The sequence below is a fragment of the Lithobates pipiens genome, unplaced genomic scaffold, assembly GCF_037356315.1.
Source record: "Lithobates pipiens isolate NorthernLeopardFrog02 unplaced genomic scaffold, aLitPip1_a1.2 Scaffold_18, whole genome shotgun sequence".
In the NCBI taxonomy this organism is placed as follows: Eukaryota; Metazoa; Chordata; class Amphibia; order Anura; family Ranidae; genus Lithobates; species Lithobates pipiens.
Window position 1 is genome coordinate 193,072,978 of NW_027507758.1, and position 17,402 is coordinate 193,090,379.

The window sequence follows — 17,402 nt, forward strand, 5'->3', positions numbered from 1 at the left end:
TAAGAGCCACTCGGTGTGTGTAACTGCTTGCAGGGGGACCAGCTGTCAAAACTTAGCAGTAGTGTCGGGGATGGGCAGGACTAAACGGCTATTAAACACCAGCCAATGATTGGGCTGCTTAAGAACGGGGTGGAGCCATGTACACATAGCGGCCCACCCAGACCCCATCCGCTGGTGTTTTGATAGCTGTTTGGTCCCCACATCACCGCTGAGTTTTGACAGCTGGTCTCTCTCCCTGCAAGCAGTTCCAATACTGGCCAGTTTCACACACAATGAGCGGCTTTTGCAAGCCTCACTATCTGCTTGATGTGAAACTGTTTCACGGGCAGTGTGGGCTACACACACTCTTGGATGCAACATTTCACAGCAGCCCAGTGGGCAGATCTTGGGAGACAGCCAGTATGCGGCTACACTAACACGCAGGGATTGTTAGGGTGTGCCCAGGCACACTCGTCACCCTATGAGCCCTACATTTGATGTGATTATGAGGAGGGACAGTCCATCGCCAGAGTGGGAAAAGTGAGTGATTTAACCCTTGCAGTGTGGGCACAGCCCCATTGCATGTTATATATTTTTAGTTGCCCAGAGCTGAGCTTTAACTGGTAAGACACTCATCCTTTCTCTGGGTGTTAGTGGTATTACGCAGACAAAATAAAGTATCCATTTTCGTACACAGAATTAATACAGACTCATTGCCCCATCTGCTCATCAAAAAAAGGGGAGTTGCAAAAATGAAAGCAAAGGTCTCATAATAGAGCAATAATGGTATTTGGATTTTGTTTAATTTTAGAGTAAATATATGCACAACTAGCAGTGTCACTCAGTTTAATTATTAGGCAATGTTCATGTTTTTTGTATTTGTTAATCCTTTGTATGCTGCAGGATATGTTGGCGCTTTATAATAAAAAATTATCTTTCTTCTTCAGGTTGTGTAGTGAAGGAGACTCTTGCCTGTTATATTATTCAACTGACAATTCCAGAATATACCATAAGGAGGAGGCAAAGATCATTGAAATATATGCCGAGGTAACACAGTACGGTGTGCTTGTACGATGTCTTTAATCGCAGACTGATAATATTAATTCTATCACACATTATGTGCTACTGCAACAAGCAGGTCATTTCACTTAACAAATCATTGTTTCAATATTCAATTTAGTATTTTATTTTGTTCTTTGTTGCAACATTTACCTTGAAGCACTTTTGAATTGATGTAACATATTTTCTTTTTGTTAAATATACACATTTGTAGATAAACCAGTAGAACCAGATCTGTATTTTATTAAAGCAGCAACCCCTCCTTGCTTGCCAATGACTAAGATTCAGGAACACCTGTACCTGCCCATCATCTACTAGGACCCCCAGGTACTTTTCCATCCTAAAGTCCCCCAGAGGTTCACCCCCTAGTGAGTAGATTGCATTTCATATGTTTGCCACCCAAATGCATTATTTTAAATTTTTCTACATTAAACCTCATGTGCCATGTAGTTGCCCACCCCCTAATTGGGTTAGGCGGCAATCCAAAGACTGGACCAAAATGCAATCAATCTCGGACAAACCCACCAGACTTGGAGGGTGTCATCATGTTCGCCACAACCCCTGAAGCATCACTATGATTAGCTATGTGGCAGGGACCCAATAGCACCTCAGAAAAACTTTGTAACCTGATTCCAGGATAGTTATGTTAAGAGCATTTTGCTTTTTGATCCTTTTTGATTCCTTAGTCCTCAAGATCGATAGAGGTCGCAAGATCTTATTCCCAATGCTGCATGTTGGAGATGGTTGACAGCCATGGCTATTCAATGTTGTGTAAATAGCAGAAATGTGTTTGGGCATCCCAGGAGAGGGCAGATAAGTGTGCTCCAAGCTCATTTTCCTAAAGGGGAAATATGAGGTGCTGCATATTATCTGTATCCAAGTCACAAATGTAAGTTTAGAAAGAATTCCGAAGAAGGCACTTCATGACTCTTTTGTATGAAGGCCCAAGAAGGACTTCATCAGCGCTACACTTTTTAGGAGGAGACAATCACTTTTAGTTTGTTACTCTGCTGTTATTTCGTTTGAGACCTCTCCAACAGAACATCTTGTTGGCATTGAACAAGCATGCTCAGAGGCTGCTCTCTAATTATGGCGATGGCCTAAGGCCTCGCCGCTGCCTAGTTTGCCCGCTCTGCTATCCTCCTGCATCAATCCTAGTGCAGTCAGTGCAGCTGAGCTTCGTGCCCACCTCATTCAGTTTGCAAACAGTCCTACTCCTCCTTCTCTGCTCTATTACACCACACTGCCCAGTCTCCTTTGGAACAGCCGACAGAGACAGACAACTGCCCCGCCCCTCACCTCCCCACCATTAAATGCTGTCCGTCACTTGAGCTGATATTTTGTGCAAGGGCTGGGCACGGCTGGCACCTCCTCAGGATTGCGAGTCCACCATCCTTCCGGGACGGGGCTTCTGTGGTGGAGACGGAGACAATTCCAGTTCACTCACTGTAGCCTGTCTGTGTGCAACTGACTGACTGCTGAGCTGAGAATGCAATGACTTAGCTGTAAGGGGACAGAGCCTCTATGTGTGAGGTACATGGGAGGGGGGAGGGGGGAGTGTGAATGTGACTGGGGGGATGAACATGTGTGTGATTGGGGGGTGTGTGCATGTGACTGGGGGGTGAACGTGTGTGATTGGGGGGTGTGTGCATGTCACTATGGGGGGGTGAACATGGGATTGGGGGGTGTGTGTATGTCACTAGGTGGGGTGACAGTGTGATTGGGGTGTGTGTATGTCACTAGGTGGGGTGACAATGTGATTGGGGGTTGTGTGTGTCACTGGTGGGGTGACAATGTGAATGGGGGTGAATTCATGTCACTGGGGGGTTAACATGTGATTGGGGGTGTGTGCATGTCACTGGTAGGTTAACGTGATTGGGGGTGTGTGCATGTCACTGGGGGGTTAACATGATTGGGGGGTGTGTACATGTCACTGGGGGGGTTAACGTGATTGGGGTGTGTGTGCATGTGATTGTGGGGTGTGTGCATGTCACTAGGAGGTGAACATGCGACTGGGGGGATGTGTGTGCATGCGACTGGGGGGATGTGTGTGCATGCGACTGGGGGGACGTATGTGCATGCGACTGGGGGGACGTGTGTGCATGCGACTGGGGGGTACATGCGACTGGAGTGTGTGCATGCGATGGGGGGATGAGCATGCAACATGTGACTGGGGAGGTGTGCATGTGACTGGGGTTTAGTCAGGTCTGCTCAGTCCTGTGCCTGCCTGTGATTGACAACCCGGATCCGCCTGACCTGACTCCACTCCACCTTCATCCCCAGGCATCCAGGGCTCCACTGCGGTGGTTGGGAGGTCCCAACTCGGTCCAATGCGATCCTCAGCCATGGTGGGAAAGGCGCTCTTCATTCTGTGTACCACTGCTCACGATTGGCTTCTCTGTGGCTATCTCCCACCAGGAGTTCTTCCACTCTGAGGAGTCCGAGGGGACCTACTGCTGCCCAACAGGGATGCTGAGACCCCTTTGGTGCTGAAATTTTCGCACAGCCCCTTCTCTTCTATGAGACTGAGTTCAAGAAGCTCTATATGTGAGTACAGCACTGAGAGAGACAGAGCCCTGACACCAGCACTGAGAGAGACAGAGCCCTGACACCAGCACTGAGAGAGACAGAGCCCTGACACCAGCACTGAGAGAGACAGAGCCCTGACACCAGCACTGAGAGAGACAGAGCCCTGACACCAGCACTGAGAGAGACAGAGCCCTGACACCAGCACTGAGAGAGACAGAGCCCTGACACCAGCACTGAGAGAGACAGAGCCCTGACACCAGCACTGAGAGAGACAGAGCCCTGACACCAGCACTGAGAGAGACAGAGCCCTGACACCAGCACTGAGAGAGACAGAGCCCTGACACCAGCACTGAGAGAGACAGAGCCCTGACACCAGCACTGAGAGAGACAGAGCCCTGACACCAGCACTGAGAGAGACAGAGCCCTGACACCAGCACTGAGAGAGAAAGAGCCCTGACACCAGCACTAGCAGAGTGTACACTGACATCAGCACTTGGAGCAGGGGTGTCCAAACTTTTTTTGAAGAGAGCCAAATTTGATGAAATGAACATGCGTGAGGGCCGAACCATTTTGCCTGACATTCTTTGAGCCATTAAAATTTGGTCTAAGTGTGTTCATTCAAGCACTAATACACTGCCCAACAATTATTCTCTTGCCTTTGTAGCTGTGTGTGGTGAAGAGATGAACTCAGGTGTATTATTTGGATATACTGTGTTTATTGGCGTATATAGCACGCACCTTCACTTTAAGAGGGGAGTTTCGGGGGAAAAAAAAGTAAAATTTTAAATAAAGAACTGTGAAGCAAAATAAGGGTCAGTGCCCATCTGCGGACCCACCATTGCCAGGTATTCACTCACCATTGCTAGGAATGCAGCCCCACAGTTACCAAGAATGCACCCACCATTTCCATCAGTGCAGCCTTGGAGGGGGCAGGACGGGCGCCAAAGACATCCTACAGGAGAATCTCCTGTTTGTACAGCAGCCTCTTTAACCACTTCAGCCCCGGACCAATAAACACCTTAAGGACCAGAGGTCTTTTTCCAATTTCGCACTGCGCTGCTTTAACTGGTAATTGCGCGGTCATGCAATATTGCACCCAAACGAAATTTGCGTCCTTTTCTTCCCACAAATAGAGCTTTCTTTTGATGGTATTTGATTGCCTCTGCGATTTTTTATTTTTTGCGATATAAATGGAAAAAGAGCGAAAATTTTGAAAAAAGAAGATATTTTCTTCTTTTTGTTATAAGAAAAATCGAATAAACTAAATTTTAGTCATACATTGAGGGCAACATTTATTCAGCCACATGTCTTTAGTAAAAAAAATGTCAATAAGCGTATATTTTTTGGTTTGCGCAAAAGTTATAGCGTCTACAAACTAGAGTACATTTTCTGGAATTTACACAGCTTTTAATTTATGACTGCCTATCTCATTTCTTGAGGTGCTAAAATGGCAGGGCAGTACAAACCCCCCCAAATGACCCCATTTTGGAAAGTAGACACCCCAAGGAAATTGAGTATGTTGAGCCCATTGAATATTTATTTTTTTTGTCCTAAGGGATTGAATAATGACAAAAAAAAAAAAAAAAATTTACAAAAAGTTGTCACTAAATGATATATTGCTCACACATGCCATGGGCATATGTGAAATGACACCCCAAAATACATTCTGCTGCTTCTCCTGAGTACAGGGATACCACATGTGTGGGACTTTTTGGGAGCCTAGCCGCGTACGGGACCCCGAAATCCAAGCACCGCCTTCAGGATTTCTAAGGGCATACATTTTTTTATTTTACTCCTCACTACTTATCACAGTTTTGAAGGCCATAAAATGCCAAGATGGCACAAAACCCCCCCAAATGACCCCATTTTGGAAAGCAGACACCCGGAGCTATTTGCTGAGGGCCATGTTGAGACCATTGAATATTTTTATTTATTTTTTTTGTCCCAAGGGATTGAATAATGACAAAAAATAAAAAAATTTTTTTTTTTTTACAAAAAGTTGTCACTAAATGATATATTGCTCACACATGCCATGGGCATATGTGAAATGACACCCCAAAATACATTCTGCTGCTTCTCCCGAGTATGGGGATACCACATGTGTGGGACTTTTTGGGAGTCTAGTTGCGCACAGCACCCCCCGAAAACCAATCACCACCTTCAGGATTTCTAAGGGTGTAAATTTTTGATTTTATTCCTCACTACCTATCACAGTTTCGAAGGCCATAAAATGCCAAAATAGCACAAAACCCCCCAAAATGACCCCATTTTGGAAAGTAGACACCCCAAGCTATTTACTGAGAGGCATGTTGAGTCCATGGAATATTTTATATTTTGCCACAAGTTGCGGGAATATTACAAACTTTTTTTTTTTTGCACAAAGTTGTCACTAAATGATATATTGCTCACACATGCTATGGGCATAAGTCAAATTACACCCCAAAATAAATTCTGCTGCTTCTCCCGAGTACGGGGATACCACATGTGGGGGACTTTTTGGGAGCCTAGCCACGTACGGGCACCCGAAAACCAAGCACTGCCTTCCGGATTTAAATATAAAATGCTACCAAAAAAACTGTTAGCGATCGCAGGGATCAGGCCTGACTCTGCGATCGCTGCAGTTATGTGTTTAGTGTTTTGTAAGTGACAGTGATCGATCGATACTGCACTTGGGTGGGCTGGGCAGAGGGGCAAAACGCAGGTGCTAGCAGATATCTGGGCTGATCCCGCTAACAATGCGTTTTTTTGGAACCCTAAACTGCTGGGGACGCTAGTATAGATCTGATCAGATCAGATATTGATCTGTTCAGATTCTATACCACTACGGGAGGTTTATGCTTTGCGCATGGGTGTTAGCGGTACTGGCACTAACCTAGCGCTGCCTGGGGCGATGCAGACCCTGACCCTAAAACCTAATTGATATCACCCGCCGGGTGATCAGGGGGTTAAACCTTTATTGGGTAATGAATGGTGGGTGCCCTGATGCTATAAAAAACAAACTAACCAGAGTCACCCGTAACACTTATATGGTGATCAGTGGTGAAAGGGTTAACTAGGGGCAATCAGGGGGTTCAAATTTTTATTAGGTAGTATATGGGGGTCCCTGGCGCTATATAAAAACCTGACGGGGAACCTAAATAACTAACTGGCTAACCAGCATCACCAGTGACACTTATACTGTGATCGCTGGTGAAAGGGTTAACTAGGGGCAATTGGGTAGTATATGGGGGTACCTAGCGCTATAAAAACCTGGCGGTGAACCTAAAAAAATAACTAGCTACCTAGCGACACTAATGCAGCGATCAGAAAAATTATCGCTTAGTGACACTGGCAAAAGGGGGTGAAAGGGTTAACTAGCGGCAATCAGGGGGTTAAAACCATAATTGGGTAGTATATCGGGGTACCTAGCGCTATAAAAACCTGGCGGTGAACCTAAAAAAATAACTACCGTATATACTCGAGTATAAGCCGAGATTTTCAGCCTCTTTTTTGAGGCTGAAAGTGCCCCCTCGGCTTATACTCGAGTCACCGCTGTCTGACTGCTCGATCAGCGTATCGAGCAGACAGACGGCGGACATTAAAATTTAAAAGCCGCGCCTCCTTCTCCGCCTCCGCCTGTGATAGGCGGAACACTGAATTTCCCAGCAGTCAGTGTTCCACCTATCACGGACATCCGCTCATTCTCATACTACGGACGAGTATGAGAGGATGTCCGTGATAGGCGGAACACAGGCTGCTGGGAAATTGAGTGTTCCGCCTATCACAGGCGGAGGCGGAATTTTGAATTGTAGAATGGCCGCCGAGAAGAGCGGCGATCCATCGGCACGGCACGGGACGGAGGAGGCACGGGACGGAGGAGGCACGGCACGGGACGGAGGAGGCACGGGAAGGAGGAGGCACGGCACGGGACGGAGGAGGCACGGGACAGAGGAGGCACGGCACGGGTCGGAGGAGGCTCGGGACGACGGCGGCTCGGGACGGAGGCTTGGGACACAGGTAGGCTGGACACACACACAAGGCTGCACGGACACACACACACACACACACACACACACACACACGGCTGCACGGACACACACACACACACACACACACACACACACACACACACACAGGGATGGATGGATGGATGGATACACACACACACACAGGGATGGATGGATGGATGGATACACACACACACACACACACACAGGGATGGATGGATGGATGAATACACACACACACACACACACACACACAGGGATGGATGGATGGATGGATACACACACAGGGATGGATGGACACACAGGGATGGACGGACACACACACAGGGATGGACAGCCATGTCTCACCCTCGGCTTATACACGAGTCAATAAGTTTTCCAGTTTTTTGGGGGTAAATTGGGGGCCTCGGCTTATATTCGGGTCGGCCTATACTCGAGTATATACGGTAGCTACCTAGCGACACTAATGCAGCGATCAGAAAAATGATCGCTTAGTGACACTGGCAAAAGGGGGTGAAAGGGTTAACTAGCAGCAATCGGGGTTAAAACCATTATTGGGTAGTATATCGGGGTACCTAGCGCCTGCCTGTGTGTACCTACATGTCAGTGTAGTGTTGGTGCACACTTACTTTGTGTCTTCTCGTAGTCCGGTCAAAAAGACCGCCCCGAGGAGAATGACATCACTTCCTCCTTCCTGTGTAAACAATACACAGTGGGAGGAAGCTTCTCATTGGCCAGATCCAGAGGGGGTGGCCAGAGGGGGTGGCCGAAAACCAACGGCCATCCCCTCATCACGGAACGCTCCCGGAGGGAAATGGACCGCCGTATCCAGCGGGAGGGGGTCCGATCGGACCCCCCACCCGCTGGAAGGCAGGCACGTACATGTACGTGCTTGTGCCTGCCTGTGCCATTGTGTTGACGTACATTGGCAATACGGCGGTCCTTAAGTGGTTAACAGAAAGTCCCGCCTCCTTTGATTGACAGAACCGTTGTCCAATGGCAGCGCCGGAGACGGGACTTCCTATTACAGAGACTGCCGTGTAAACAGGAGATACTCCTCCTGTGTGCACGGCCCTCGTCCCGCCGCATCTTCCCTCTGAGGCAGCCAGACTATATATCTTTTGTAGCCCCCGGCGCTGGAAGATCGTTGGGGGCCACAAAAGATATACATGTTTAAATAACCAGGCGGGCCATTCAAAACCGGATCGTGGGCCGCGGGCCAGACTTTGGACAAGCCTGACTTAGAGAGAGCACACTGCACTGAGATGGAGTGCCCCGACACCAGTACTGAGAGCATGTCAGCACTTGCACCATCTTTGAAATAGGACACCGACACCAGTACTCTTAATATGCAATTCAATTTTACTGCTTGAATTATTTTTTCCCTTATGTACGTGAGTGGGGCCTCATGTCTAAGTTATGCCTAAGCCTCACAAAGCCTAGAGCATCCTCTGAGCATGCTGTCAGCCTACATATGCACCTGTCCAGCCAGTCAAGGAAGTCCCTAGCTTGGTGGATCTCTCCAGTCCAGGTTTAGCAATGGGGAAGTGATTCCCTCCATATCACTAGAAAGTGATAATCACAGATGCCGTTTTTTTTTTGCCAGTTCCAGTCGCACATAATTCAGGGAGCATGGCCATAGCTGGAAGCCAGGCTCACAATCAATATTATTGAGCTAAAGGTGATAAGGTTGGCTCTTCTTCACTGCACACCCCTTGTAAGAGGACACCCAGTTAGGGTGCAATGAGACAATGCCATGACTATGGCCTAAATCAACCACCAAGGGGGTACCAGGAGTCATGCAGCTTTCAAGGTAGCAAGCTAGATTAACTCATGGACAGAGAAACACTGTCCAGCAATCTTTGTTGTCCACATCCCTGAAGTGGATAAATGGAAGTCAGATTACCTGCCATCACTGCCTGAACCAAGGGGAATTGGCCCTTCACCCTGCGCTATTCAGCCTTATACATTTGAGATGGGGAACCCTGGATGTGGATATGCTGGCCTCCAGATTCAACATTGTTGCCTCTGTTTGTGGCCAGGCCCAAGGGTCCTCTAGCACTGGCATTGGATGCCTTCATAATCCCCTGGTCTCAGTTCAGGAAAAATCCTGACAAACTATTTGTACCTTCTTAAAAACCAGCCTTGTGAGGAGGACTTTAAGACGGGCTTGCCCCTCTGTGGATCCAGCAGTGTCCAAGTTTAACAAAGCATCTGCCATCTTGGTGGAGGATGCATCTATTTTCAAGGACCCTGCCGACAAATGGTTGGAGGCCCTTTTGAGAACTTTTTTCTCTTTTGGCAGGTCCTGCATGACAACCTTTCTTGGTCACCACCTTAATCTGTCAAACCCTAGCTGACTGGTCTAGAGCTATTAGAAGAGATCTGGTTACAGTTGATACTTTTGTCATAGAGCAATTTAACTGATGTGTGCAGCTTTGAAAAATAGCATGGGTGGATTGCTCACGCCTAATCTCCCTAGAAGTCCTTTTAAGTAAAAAAAAAATAAGGAGAACCCTTTGACTAAAGTGGTGATCTACAACAGGGTTTCTCAACCAGGGTTCTGTGAGAGGTCCTCAGGGGTTCCACAGCAATCTTCCTGTCAGTTGCAGGCAGCTGATAGGTAGATCATATTGGATGAACAGGTGTCGGGGGAGGGGCCCGGGGGAACAGCGCACCACAACCAGCACTATTCTAGTCACTTCCCTGCATCCTACAACATTAGAGGGAAACCGGTACTGTAATGTGCCCTGCTGCCCTGTGTACTCTGCTCTGCTTGACCTTTTGTGTTCTTCCCTGCTGACCCCCCAATATCCTTCCCTGCTGCCCGCCTGTACATTGCTTCTCTCAAGTTTGACCCAGAAATGATTATCTGGGCAGAAAAAAAGCAAGCACAAAGTTTCACATTAGGTAGATGATTCTCTTAAATGCTATTGCATAAAACACTACTTTAAAAAAGCCTATACAGTATTCTTCCAATAAACTAACGTCTCAAACACAACACAACATAAATACATTGACAAACATTTGCAAAAGGTGTATCTCGTAGGATCCTATCAAAGGAGCAATATACACTATATTACCAAAAGTATTGGGTAGTTGCTTGCCTTTACACGCACATGAACTTTAATGGCATCTTAGTCCGCAGGGTTCAATATTGCGTTAACCCACCCTTTGCAGCTAGAACAGCTTCAACTCTTATAGGAAGGCTGTCTACAAGATTTAAGAGTGTGTTCATGGGAATGTTTGACTATTCTTCCAGAAGCGCATTTGTGTGGTCAGGCACTGATGTGGACCAAAAGGCACATCTTACAGTTTCCACTCTAATTCACCCAAAGGTGTTCTATCAGGTTGAGGTCAGGACTCTGTGCAGGCGAGTCAAGTTCTTCCACCCCAAACTCGCTCTTCCATAGGATTATATCCTATAATTGAACCCACTTTTTAAACACTGACACTATGCGCCAATCAACTATTCTTGCCAGGACTGCCACTTTGTAATGATTCTCAGAATCTGGTAAGATAACTTGAGTCTAACAAGCATTTTATACTCCACCTCCGCCTCTGTTTCCAGATAAATTTCCTTAACAGTCCTCTAATAGTTTTAAAATAAGCCCTCTTATATATTTATCGGGAGTGCCTGAAAAATATACAGAGGACGAGTCTCCATTTTAATCACATTTCTTCTGCCCAGCCAAAAAAACTTATCAGTAGGATAACCATTTAAGTCCAACTTGATTTTATTGAGGAGAGGTAGATGATTATCCTGATATAAATCTGTTGCTGAAGTTTATGGCCAGATATTTCAAACCCTTTTGTTTCCATTTAAAAGAGTACAGGGGTTGAGGGGCCCCACTCTCCTCTAAGTGAACAGAGATGTTTAATGTTTCAGACTTCTCTTCATTGACCTTTACATTTAAAATTACCCTATATATTTTCAGTTCCATTAAATTATTAGTGTCTGTCTTGGCTTAGATACATAAAACATAATGTCGTGCAAATGCAGATACCTAATGTTCTTGCCCAGCTATTTCTATGTCCTGGATATCTTGATTTGCCCCGTATTACAGAAAGGAGGGGGTTATAGAGATAGCACAAATAACAATGGAGAGAGTGGACGTCCCTGTCGTGTCCCATTATAGAGGCCAAATAGTCACGACAGGGTCCCATTTTCTCATACTTCAGCTACTGGTCTGGAATATAATGCCTCTATACATTTATGAGGAAATTATGAATTGCACTACACCTATAAACTTAATTAAATGAAATAAAACGTGAATTCCAAATAATTTTCTTGTCTTACCAAATGGGGTCAGACTACACTGGTCATAAGAAACCACTCAAAGGCCATGTGAATCTGAATCTACCACCGGAAAGCACACCCAACCCTACTTCAGCCTACAGTAATGGTGTAAGTACCCAAAACACACCAGATATCATATATAGACTACCAACTAGTACTATAACAATTGGATAAACAAATGTGACAAATAAAAAAATAAAAAAATCCCCTGGACGAAGTAACCTATTACGGAACGCGTAGGACGGAGTGACGCGCTGACGTCACCTCGTGTTTGTGATCGCATTATCCAGGAAGAACTGGTTTGTTTGTGTGCGTCCAGCCATTGGCTCCTGCTGGTGTCAGTCAGTCATCCAGTGAGGAGAGAAAGGGCACGGGGCCGTCTTGCCGCTCTATTTCTGAATGGACACAAGGAGCTGTGGCCCAGTTCCCCACATGACAAGCTGCTTTCTGTGTGGTTACTCAACAGGAGGGATGGGCCAGGAGCCCTGAAGAGGGACCCAGGAAGAGGAGGATCCAGGCTGCTTTATGCAAATCCACTGCACAGAGCAGGTAAGAATAACATGTTTGTTATTTTTAACTAAAAAAATTACAAGACTTTACACTAACTTTAAGGACCCTTTACAAAAAGAAAGGAGGTCATCTATTAAGGCAGTAAACATTTACTGGTGTGTAGTTAATAGTGTATAGTGATCCTTTAATAAATATATATTGTCCTTCTCGGTCAGACTCTGTAGCCTTCAATGTAAATTGTGTATTCCTGTCAAATCCTATTGCTATTTCCCTTGATCTCTTATTAGGGAAGTGATCATAATACCATGTTGAGTTTTGAATTGAGACTAATTTTGGATGACCATTTTAAATGTGTTTGTTGTAGAAAAATTTAAAAAAATGCATTTGGGTGGCAAAAATATGAATGCAATCTATACACTGGGTTGAGAACCTCTGGGGGAATCTAGGATAAAAAAGAGGTCCTAGTAGATGATAGGCTCAGCAATGGCATGCAATGCCAAGCTGCTGCTAACAAAGCAAACAAAATATTGGCATGTATTAAAAAGGGGATCAACTCCAGAGATAAAACGATAATTCTCCCGCTCTACGAAACTCTGGTCTGGCTGCACCTAGAGTATGTTGTCCAGTTCTGGGCACCAGTCCTCAGGAAGGATGTACTGGAAATGGAGCGAGTACAAAGGGAAACTAAGCTAAGAAAGGGTCTGGAGGATATTGGCTATGAGGAAAGGTTGCGAGAACTGAACTTTTCTCTCTGGAGAAGAGACGCTAGAGAGGGGATATGATTTCAACTTACAAATACCATACTGTTATTAGGGATAAAACTTTTTTTGTGGAAGGGAGTTTAATGAGACATGTGGCCACTCATTAAAATGAGAAGAAAAGAGGTTTAACCTTAAACTACGCAGAGCAGAGGTCTCAAACTGACGGCCCTCCAGCTGTTGCAGAGCTAAACTTCCCATCAGGCATTGCAAGGCTGACAGTTACAAGCATAACTCCCATAGGCAGAGGAATGATGGGACTTAGTTCTGGAGGACCGTCAGTTTGAGACCCCTGACGTAGAAGGTTCTTTACTGTAAGAGTGGCAAGGATGTGAAATTCCCTTCCACATGCACTGGTCTCAGCGGGGAGCAGCAATAGTTTAAAAAACTATTAGGCACCGAAACGACCGCAACATACAGGGATATACAATGTATTACTGACATATAATCACACTTGGGTTGGACTTGATGGACTTGTGTCTTTTTTTAAACCTCACCTACTATGTAACATCGCTGTATTGACAGCATATTCTTTTGGTTCCCGATATATATCTGATGTCTTAGTGTTACATTATAGTTAATCATTTTAATGGGGGCCAAACCCTATATATATGGTCATTGGAATCGGATGGGGGTCCAGGATTGCACCATTTAACGACCAACAAAAATACACATAAAATTAGAAACGCATAGCATAAGCAACACCTAACCCCATAAAGCCCTCCTCCAACAAAAACTAATAGCCCCCTCCTGGGAAAACACTGTAAATCGATGTTACACAATCGCCCATATGGACAATCGGGAGGGCCCCATATGTTCATGCGGGCCCCCAGGCTTCGTCCACCAAAAATAGGGGATGGTTATTGCAAAGCGCGTGAGCAATAACCACTCCACCTAAGTTCCCCCCAAATAGTCTATGTCCATGTATCCTACTTCAGGCTTCAAATGTTGTTCCAGGAACATTCTTTCAAGTTGTCCCAGTCAGGGGGCTTCTTTTTCCAGTTATCAAGATTAAGATGCGGTAAACAGAGTGGAGGTTAGATTAAATTAAACACTCCCCGCACAGTGACTTACAAATCTTTACCTTTAATGGCCTCTGGGAGGCCCCGGATCCTTAAATTGTTCTCCCATTTTCTTGTTCTTCAAGTCTATATCAGATGTTCCTTATTTCTAACCATTCAGGCTCAGCTCTGGCTCACAGCTCCATTTATAGCCTGCCTGTGCTCATCAAGGTGTTTCTCTATCTCTTCTACTTGTTGCAGGATATGTATGTCCCTTCATGTATGTCTCTTCTCACTGCAGTCAGCTCTCCCTTAATCATTTGTTCTAGATGATTCATCATATCTGCCATATCTGGTTTTGTAGGGAGAGTTTTTAGGTTGTCTGGGTCTTTCTCCATCATCTGCTGCTGTTGGCTTGTTAAAGAGCTTGAATCTGTTCTACTGCCTTTAGGCTGGGGAGATTGAGATTTATTAGATATTTGTGTAGTTTCCCCTCTCCTTCCTCCTCTCCCATGCAAGTTCTCTTTTGCTTTTGTTCTACTGGAGGTGAAGCGGATTCCTCCTCACTGCCTGTCACCCAGTCTGTGTTTTTCTTAACCTCTTAAGGATAGCCCCACTCAGATATTCTGCGGCAGGGCAGCCCTCCTGTGCAAAATCATGTACCTGTACGTGTTTTCGTGCACAGGGTCTGGGGCGCGTGTGCCGCTGGCGACCCGCTGCAGCTGTGATTGGACACAGCAGGAGCAAATCAGTGGGTCCAGTGGACGTGATGTCTGCCAGAACCCGCTGATCATTCACAGTAGACACAGGACGGTGGTCTGTCTATGTACACAAAGCAGACCACTTCTGTCAGAGAGGAAGATGGAGATGTTGTGTTTCAGCTAAGCAGAAACCCAGATCTCGTTGTTCCTCCAGTTAAGCCACCCCCCGCACAGTTAGAAAGCACTCCCTAGGAGCACACACAACCCTTTGATCGCCCCTGGTGTTAATTCCTTCCCTGCCAGAGACATTAGTACAGTGACAGGGGCTTTTTTATAGCACTGATCACTGTATTAGTGTCACTGGTCCCCCAAAAAAAAGTGTCAAATGTCAGCTAGGTGTCCAATTTGTCTGCTGCAACATCCCGCAAAAAATCGCTAATTGCTGCCATTACTAGGAAAAAAAAAATTTCTAAAATAATCCCATTGTTTGTAGACGCTATCAATTTTGTACAAACCAATCAATATATGCTTATTAGGATTATTATTTTTTTTTTTTTACTAAAAATATGTAGCAGAGTACATATTGGCCTAAATTGATGAATTAGATTTTTTACATTTTTGTATTGGGCATGTTTTATAGCATAAAGTATAAAATATATATTTTTTCAAAACTAGTTTTTTTTTTTTTTTTTTTTCGTTTTATAGCTCAAAAAATAAAAACTGCAATGGTGATCAAATACCACCAAAGAAAGCTCTATTTGTGGGAAAAAAAGATAGAAATTTTATTTGGTTACAGCACTGCACGACTACGCAATTGTCAGTTAAAATAACGCAGTGCTGTATTGCAAAAAATGGCCTGGTCATGAAGGGGGGTAAACCTTTCAGGGCTGAAGTGGTTAACCGAGTAAGATTTGATAGTTTGTAGTTTGGGCCTGGGCCTCTACTCATTTGAAGTGGACCCACAAGCAAAAACAAACTGGAATAGATCTCAGGTGCCAGAATGTTTACACCAACTTATTGCCTTTGCTAAAGCTGATTTTTCAGGTTTGAGTATGTAGATAGGCAAGCACAACAGGGCAAAGACGACAGGTAGATGGCAAAAAGAAAGAATTAGTGATCAGTTTAAAAGCTTTACTGTTTAACATCAATTGGCCAATGAGCAAGCTTAGCAAAATAGGTGAGAAGCAGGGGGAGAGAGCAAGTCCTTAAACAAAGGAATTAGGGCAGCCAAAGCAGTAAGGCATTTCCCTCAGCTATTTGCAGGAAGGCTTAGCAGGATAGAGTGTCCGGAATGAAGCTGATAGTATACATGCAACAAGCAGTTCCTAAAGTTTACACGTCTTGCAAGTAAGAGTGTGCAAGTATTTAATCTTTAGCAATAATAGTAAGACACCGACACACACTTACTGTATGCTGGCTGTAGAAGGGAGTTTCCCATGGTTGGTTAACCATGGCTCCAGTGGTAGGTTTCTGGGCTTTCCACACTGTGGCTGACATCAGCTGTTGCTTCACCCTGCCATGGCCAGCTGAAACCGCAGCCTGATGGGCTGATCTCAGGCAGAGGGATGAGGAGGCTGGTTACAGGTATCGTCACCGGCCGAGACGCCTCCCCCGACAACCTCACTGTTGCCTCCACCGCAACCAGACACCACGAGTGCTGCTCAACGCTGCTCTGCTCTAGGCTCTAAACTCCACGCTCCAGATGAACACAGTCTCTTCCACCACTGCCGCAGAGGGGACCCGACTTGTATACCACAGCAACACAGTCGCGCCTCCTGGGACCAGATAAATAGTTTTTAGCAGGCAAAAAAAAAAAACTGCTACCATGCTTCCTTTGGGGAACTGTAGCGCTAGCAGCTGCACGCTGCTATCGGGCACCATGATCTAGCCTCAACCATCCCTATTAAATGCTATTTCTAAAAATAGTTAGATCAGAAGCTCGCTGATCACACCGATGTTCTGTGGGCTGCAGATGTGAACATAATTTTAGCCATTTGCCCACTGGACACTTATACTCCCTTCCTAACCAGGCCAACTTTCAACTTTTAGTGCTCACACTTTGAATCACAATTACTCAGTCATTCAACACTGTACCCATATGAAATTTTTGTCTTTTTTTTTCCATTCAAGTTTTTGGAAATATTGGTCCATAGTACAAGTATCAGTCACAGGTGTGGTCAGTTCATGCGACAGGCATGATGGCAGAAAGTCGGCAGCAGGCAGAAATATCGGGCCTCGGTCAGGAAAGAATGGGGATGGGTAGAAGCGTCCCCACTTAAGGCCTCCGGTCTCCAGACCCTAATCTGGGAATAAGAGAACCAAAAAATAAGTTCTGAAAAACAATTAGGAGTCCTTCACATATGAGAGACCCCTGTATTATGCATTCCACTACTACAGTAGCAGGGTAAAATATCAGTCCAAGAGGCAGGCAAAAAACTTGATCAAACAGACCAGGATCAATTCCAGAGCAGGCAGAGGTGTGTACAGTTTAAGCGGTAGGCAGAAGCGTGGTTGAATAACAGGCCAGGGTAAGTTCTGGAGCAGGAAAAGGTATGTACAGTTTAGATAGCAGGCAGAGG

At 45.6% G+C, this 17,402-nt stretch overlaps 1 protein-coding gene across 1 annotated transcript in view; it reads left to right on the forward strand.

Moving 5' to 3' along the window:
• The window catches only part of RIOX1 (ribosomal oxygenase 1), a gene marked incomplete at its 5' end in the record, with an annotated part of 155,567 nt that overhangs the window by 120,582 nt on the left and 17,583 nt on the right, over positions 1-17,402 (forward strand). Inside the window, 1 exon segment of the mRNA XM_077486487.1 lies at positions 927-1,026. Within this exon segment, the coding sequence (XP_077342613.1) occupies positions 927-1,026 (100 nt within the window).